The sequence below is a fragment of the Brachyistius frenatus genome, unplaced genomic scaffold, assembly GCF_029030835.1.
Source record: "Brachyistius frenatus isolate BFR_SWC_R1_liver_20210118 unplaced genomic scaffold, ASM2903083v1 Contig_208, whole genome shotgun sequence".
Classification (NCBI taxonomy): Eukaryota; Metazoa; Chordata; class Actinopteri; family Embiotocidae; genus Brachyistius; species Brachyistius frenatus.
In genome coordinates, this window is record NW_027210807.1 from 250,524 (window position 1) to 257,660 (window position 7,137).

Sequence of the window (7,137 nt, forward strand, 5' to 3'; positions counted from 1 at the left end):
ATCGTATTTAATTAAATAATAAGTCTGGGTCAGCTTGCTTGGCCTGCTGCCACCGTGACCCGACCCATGATAAGCGGAAGATGATGGGATAGATAGATAATAAATTGGTTGTTTATGATGGTCAAATAACTAATAATAATAATAAGTACAACCATTGACGAGACATTGAAGAGAAACAGATGCAGATCTTGGGCTGGAAGGTCAGTGCAGAGATCAGCTTGAGTCTTAAAGTAGACAGCACATGGAGAATCTGTTTATGTACAAAACTTTTATTTTGAAAAATATCCATGAAAAAATATTTTCCTGTCAGAATTTAACATGACGGAAAAAAAAAACCTGCGACAAATAAAATGAGAATTGAACATTTGTTCAAAGGGTTAACTGGGGTGAGAAAACTCAAAGCTGAACCTCATTTTATTCTTGTTTTTGGATCACAGGGAGGAAAAAAAATATAAAATATATATATATACATATATATATACACATGTATAAAAAAAATTAAAAAAAATTTGGGAAAAAATATGAAGAAAAAGTTGACTTAAATAAATAACTGCAGAATAAGGAATCAGTCATTACTGAATAAATAAAAACAAATGCACAAGACATAATTCTTTATAACGTGTCAAATCCGATACGAACTGTATATCCAAAATGGAATATTTCTATTGATTGTGCGTTTTACTCTCCAACAAACAATTTAGACTGACTGCAGGTATTTTCCTGTGAGAGATTGGACCGGTTGCGGACTGGTGAGAACCGACAAGTAGTCCCAAAAAAACAACAACAACAACAAAAACAGCCTTTTCATTTTCAAACAAAAACCAGCTCTGCTTGAAAAAGGAAACGAACAACTGTCCGAACGAATGTGAACTGCGGAAACCAAAGTAAAGGATGAGAGGATGATACGTGAAGATATTTCTTTTCCTCAGCGGAGTCATGTTTCTGGCGTCCGGGACCCGGTCGCTGGTCTACAGAGGTGTGTGTGGTGTTCAGTTTCCTTCTAGTAATCCACTCTGACAGCAGGGAGGTGGGGTGCGAGGGAGGGTGGGGGAGGCCTTCCCTATCTCAGTGCTGTGACAAAGTACGTACTGGAGGATGGCTCCCCAGAGGACTGGAACCGATTAGGTTGTTGAAATAGAATTAAGAAGATCCACATTACCCAGAGACGATGGCTTCTCAAAGTTAAAAAGAAAAATGATGTCATGATTATGAGCTACAGAATTGGACCCGGTCTTTGTTCTGTAAAAGTGGTTAGCAAAATGAGCTGCAATCTACACCCTTTTCTGAATGCAGATGTTTTTGGTGATTACCGTTTGCTTTTGTTTTATTGTTTCTTATTGACTACAGACCCAAAAGAATATTCAAATTTCTGAATCTTGTAATGACAAAATACATAAAATCTAATTCACGAGACTCACCTGGTGTGTTTTGTGCTTCTGTATTGGTAACGCTTCATTTATGGGAGAGAATACCTGACAAGACGGCAAAAATGAAAACCTTTTTTGCCGGAGCCGTACGCATGGCCACCTCTGCTGTACTGATGTTTTAGCAACTCTGAAGCTGTAAATCATTGTAAAACCTGTTTTTGTCCCTGGAATTGAATCTTTCAGAACCTCTGAAGAACCATCCTTCCCTCCAGACTGAACCCTGATTACCATGGCGACGCTCTGCCCACAGCATCTTTCCAACTTAAGGCACTCTAGAAAGTCGCATGGAGCTGCTGCGTCGTCCGTTAACAGGAGGAATCACCAAGATCTGACCTGCGACCACAGCTCACTGCAGCTCAGTGATCGAGAAAAGTTACTGGGAGGTGGCTGTCAATCAAGTCCAAGCCCAAGTCCAAGCCTCCTGAGCCCCCCCAAGAAATCAGATGGTCTGCTGGCTGGAAGAGGAAGGCGAGGACGAAGAGGTCACTGTAATAGCGTGACGTGTGATGCTACTGTCATTGTCTGTCACCCAGGGGTGGAGGAGGAGTTGCTCCACGGTTGGCCGGTCGGACGGCTGCTGGCTCAGACACCAGCCAATCAGCTGCTGGCACTCTGTGGGCAGAAACACAGGAAGATTAAGATTTTCTTCGTTGTAAATGCTGATTCCATCGCAAGTTTACAATGACTACAAAACATAGTGTACCAAAACCCAAAAGAATTGTGTTAAGTTAATTCATTTTATGACATTAGAAAGCATTTTCTACTCCGCAGACCTATTACTGAAAAATCTGGAGATATTTTTATGGTCCTCTTCTTTAGAACTAAGAGGCATAAAGTAAACCAGGAAAACAGGCTGATGGAAAGAAAAAAAAGATTGTTTCTTCTTGTCTGCAAGTGGCTCCGGAAAGTTTCTATGTAGTCATCTCATTTGCAAGTGGCTCCTGGAAAGTTTCTTTTGTTTTACTTTTGGCATCTAATTTACGACTCCCCTGTGTCCTTATCTTGTGACCTACAACCAACTCAGTATTACCATACGAAAGCAGCTACAAAAGGGAATGGGGGTGACTGTCAATTGTTTGTCACACTGTATAAAAGCTGCCCTACGGAGGAGTGACGTTGAGCAATGCTGGGCATCTTTCTTTGAGTGTACATGTATTTGCTCCTTCTTGCAAGAATAAATGTCCGATATGTTTGATTTTAAATCTGGCCTCCGAGTAATTTTTCTAACACAGGCCCAGACCAAAGACATGTACGTCCACATACTTTTGGCCATATAATGTATTTGCGGCAAGTTTCAAGTCTCAAGTAGCCATTGTAAACAAAAACAAAAAAAACTTAACGAACTAAAAATAACGTATGGAAATGAATGTAAGCCCCAAGCACAGCAGACCTGTAACACTCGCACTGACCTGTGGAGACTTTTCCTCTGAAGTAGACCTGTCCTCTCAGGATATCCTCGTCCTCCTCGAAGGGGATGTCCCCGCACACCATGTCGTACAGCAGCACGCCGAGCGACCAGACGGTGGCCGAGCGGCCGTGGTACCGATGGAACTGAATCCACTCTGGAGGACTGTACACCCGCGTCCCTGGAGGGAGGAAGGGCACATTATGTCTTTTCCATATAGATTTTTTTTTTGCAGATTTTAACCTCAAAAACCAGACCAACAGCCAAAATCCCCCCCCCCCTTTCCTTCTCTGACAGGCAATCCTGTCCATTTGCTGTTGTCGTGGCGACTGCACTCATATGAAACAGCAATTCAACTGACACTGCAGATCACTCTTAAGACTGTCGGACTCACCATCGAACTCTGTGTAGACGGTGTCTTCGAGGAAAGCGCCTGAGCCGAAGTCGATGAGTTTGACCTGTCCGGTCCTCAGGTCCACCAGCAGGTTCTCATCCTTGATGTCGCGGTGGATGACGCCGCAGGCGAAGCAGTGGCGCACCGCCTCCAGCACCTGCAGGAAGAAGCCCCGTGCCACCGCCTCGTCCAGCGCACCGTGCTCCGTGATGTAATCAAACATGTCCTGCCCCAACTCTGGACGCTCCATCACCATCAGCCAGTCGGCCCCCTCCTCACACCAGTCTAGGAGCCGCACCACCCCGCCGAACGCCCCGCCCACCTTCTCCAAAAGCACGATCTCCAGAGGAACTACTGCACCAGACTAGGAGGAAATGTCAAATGAATGACTTTGCATGCAAAAGTAATTTAGATACATGTGATGCAATATCCTTGGGTGAGACACTTTTGTTCAAATCTTAATATATAGGAATGTAAAAAGAGTTTTGGTATTTTGTTTTGGTCATTTGGTAAAAAAAAAAAAATAAAAAATAAAAAATAAAAAATAAAAACCAGTAGCATAAATCTCACCAGAGAGCCCCACTCGGTTACCCTGTCCCTGCTCACATGTTTCACTGCCACCTGCATGTAAACAAAATCATGATTAATATACAGCCTCCATATTAGGTGCATTACATTCTGTTTCTGTACAGAGACACAGAACAAACAACCATTATTAAGCATAACAGCAGCAATAACATGTGGTTGTGAACAGTATAATATGAAGCTTGTGGTTTGCTGCCTATGTATTTGAAGAATACACGGGGGACTTTCCCCCCAGTTTTGGACGTTGCCACTGAATCATTATGCAGCATTTAAACATTTCCTGCTCTCAGCGAGTAAAAAAAACAAAAACATTATTTCCCAGTGGCCACTGAGTGTAGAGCTTAAGAGATAACTGGCTCTCTGTGAAAACAAAGACACATGCTGGGCGGGACTGCACTGTGTCAAGCTGCACAGCTGATGAGAGTAAAAGAGGAAGTCCCAGGAATAGATCCAGCCTTTCAAATAAAAGTCATTTTCTTTTTTTATGGGAACTGCAGCCTCTAATCGGAAAATGGTTTAGGTTCGTCAGTGCAAAACACTTTAAATCTTGTAATAGAAAGTAAAGATGCATAGAATTACCAAATAAACAGTTAACATTATAGACACAAGCCTTTTTATATATGTTCCTTATATTATTTTTTAGTGGACCAAGGACAAATGACACATTGAATTTTACTAAACTGTGAATTTAAGCAAAGATCATGTGTTAGAGATAAATCCAAACGGATTCCAAAGACCTTACATCAGTCTGTTGCTTAATTGAGAAGAAAACCATTTTAACATCATATTTTCGAAGACCACTTTGTATTCTAGGAAACTGTATTTGGAATATTTGAATTGTTTTCTGAACCAAAGAGTCAACCAGAAAATCCAATTATATAACATGACAAAAATATTAACTGCAGCCCACGCCCCCCCCCCCAAAAAAAATAGTACTATGTTAGACGGAGCTGCTGTTTGCGAGGCTAAGATAAGATTTTCGATCGCTCACAAGCGGCTTTTATTTTGAAGGGTCAGACAGGAAACGCAGCAGCTCGCAGTGCGCCATCTTGACGCAGCGAGCCGGGGCCATGTGCTGCGACCAAAACAAAGCAGCTCCCGCTCTTACCGGCAGGCCGTCGGCCAGGCGGACAGCCGAGTAGACCTTGCCGAATCCTCCGCTGCCAAGCATCGACCCCAGCCGGTACAGCTTCTCGAACGGCTGCTTCTCCGCTTTTGCTACAAAAGGACAGGAGGAGACGTCCGGGTTTTAGAGCAGGGTACATTTTCGGACGGTGAAGACCTCCGTATATTTGTTGCGCCAAAAAGCTGCCCCCCCCCCTCCCCTCCTCCTCCTCGACACACACACACACACACACACACACACAGACACACACACACACACACACACACACACACACACACACACACACACACACACACACACACACACACACACACACAGACACACACACACACACAGACACACACACACAGACACACACACACACACACACACACACACACACAGACACACACAGACACACACACACACACACACACACAGACACACACAGACACAGACACACAGACACACACACACACACACACACACACACACCACACACACACGGCTCCCTGTCGATGCGTCCTCGTTGTGTCCCCGGTGTGTTCACGTTTAAAACCGCTTTGGCTTCACACGTAGTCCTTAATAAAAGACATTTAAAAGTATAAGACTGTCTATATTTGCCAACAGCACTTAAAAAAATAAATGAACAAAAACACAGGAGCTCAAAACCACATGTCGTCAGATGACTTTTTGTTGTTCTTGGGTCGGCCGTTTAAAAATGGAGGACTGCCGACAGCAGCGTCGTCGTCACCTCCAGCACTGACCTCTTTGAACCAGACCGAGACAAGAAAGACTCGAATGTCGTGTGAACCAAATATACCGTTGTATTTGTTTCAGAAGGAGGTCGTTTCCAAACAGACGGTTTCAATTTAAAAGGTCATGAAGTCGCACAGATCGACTGAATACAAAGACGGTTCTTTCTTCGGGAGAACTTGAGCTGGTATCTGCCTCCAGTTTCATAGTGATGCCTTTGTTGTGATTTGAATACACGACAGATGTATCTCGCCTCTTCTTGTCACGTTCATTACTACCACTTTAAATAACCGCACACACACACGCGAGCTAATCAGGTCACTGAAGTCAAGAACTCGGTCCTGCGTTTCCTCCGTTTATTTACTCAACGGCCGGCACACGTGCTCCGCCGGCTGTGTGACCCGGATTTCATGACCGATCAGGATTTGGGAGATTTGGAAGCGCCGGTGAGGTTGTTGATCTGAGATTTGCAGGTCAGAGTAAAGTCCGGTGAGGGAAATCCACCAGATCACACAAATCTAACGACCCTCAAACTGCGGTGTAACACCGGCACGCTGGAGTCCCGTTACCTGGCTGCAGCCTGAGCGGCAGATCCATGCTGGACGAGACGCACAGTTCAGACAGCAGCATGCTGCGCGTGGCTCCTCATAAGGACGACAGCACACCGGGAAATGATCAACGTGATTATATCCCAGACAACGTCGAAGTCTCCGCCGAAACAGACTGAAATGCGGTGAAGGTCCATCGTCCGTCCGGCCGCTATCAAAACAGATGGAAAACCAGGCGAAGCGCGCGAGACTCTGCCGCTCCGCCCCACCGCTGCCAGGATTGATAAACAAATAGATCCTTCCGCCTGACCCCCATCAAGTAGCACCGCAGAGGAACCTGACACTTCTCAGTCACCAAAACACACCTGCGTCAAAAGTGCTGTTTCAAGTCGTATCGGTTCGAGGTGAATTTTAAATTGATTATGTGCAAATGTAATCCTAAACCAGTGAGAAAGCAGGCGGACTACTTTTCTTCGTTGTAAAACAAGCGCAGGGATTCAGAGAAGGTCGCTCCAGCAGTGCTACGGCACATCACAGAGAGGATTCCCTCTCAAAGGCTAGCCACCAATACTATTACTGCTACTACTACTACTAATAATACTATTAATAATAATATTACTGATAATAATTATGATAATAATGTATGTTTATGCTTTATTTGATTATAATAATTAAAACAGAACCATCATTAGCTCAACATTCTAAAGGCTTGTATTTCTGCTTTTAAATCAAGAGGTGAAAGTATAACTTCTCAAGCACTGTACAAATACAATTTTTAGGTTCCATTTATTGCTGCTCTTCACTGGGAAAAAAACAACCTTTCCATGCCACTACATTTGCTTTAAAGCTACAGTAATCAGTATCATCAAAGGAATAATGAGTTGGTATCATACATTCAACTAAAACCCAGGGTTATA

General features: G+C 43.8%; 1 protein-coding gene across 1 annotated transcript; it reads right to left on the bottom strand.

Annotated features, from left to right (window-relative positions):
- Window positions 1–259: 259 nt before the first annotated feature.
- On the bottom strand, window positions 260–6,442 carry LOC138633116 (serine/threonine-protein kinase pim-3-like). The gene is made up of 6 exons (XM_069719157.1): window positions 6,242–6,442; window positions 4,920–5,029; window positions 3,797–3,847; window positions 3,227–3,590; window positions 2,837–3,013; window positions 260–2,039 (listed from the first exon to the last, which is right to left on the bottom strand). Exons 1-6 carry the CDS (start codon window positions 6,300–6,302, stop codon window positions 1,867–1,869), a joined length of 936 nt encoding a protein of 311 aa, XP_069575258.1. The 5' UTR covers window positions 6,303–6,442; the 3' UTR covers window positions 260–1,866.
- Window positions 6,443–7,137: the final 695 nt, after the last annotated feature.

Bases quoted from the DNA above. Each gene is read 5' to 3' on its own strand.
- LOC138633116 (XM_069719157.1), bottom strand. From the start codon at position 6,302: ATGCTGCTGTCTGAACTGTGCGTCTCGTCCAGCATGGATCTGCCGCTC. The intron at 5,030-6,241 runs GTAACGGGACTC...GTCCTTTTGTAG, and splicing joins GCCGCTCAGGCTGCAGCCAG to CAAAAGCGGAGAAGCAGCCG. The intron at 3,591-3,796 runs GTGAGATTTATG...ATTTCCTCCTAG, and splicing joins TAACCGAGTGGGGCTCTCTG to TCTGGTGCAGTAGTTCCTCT.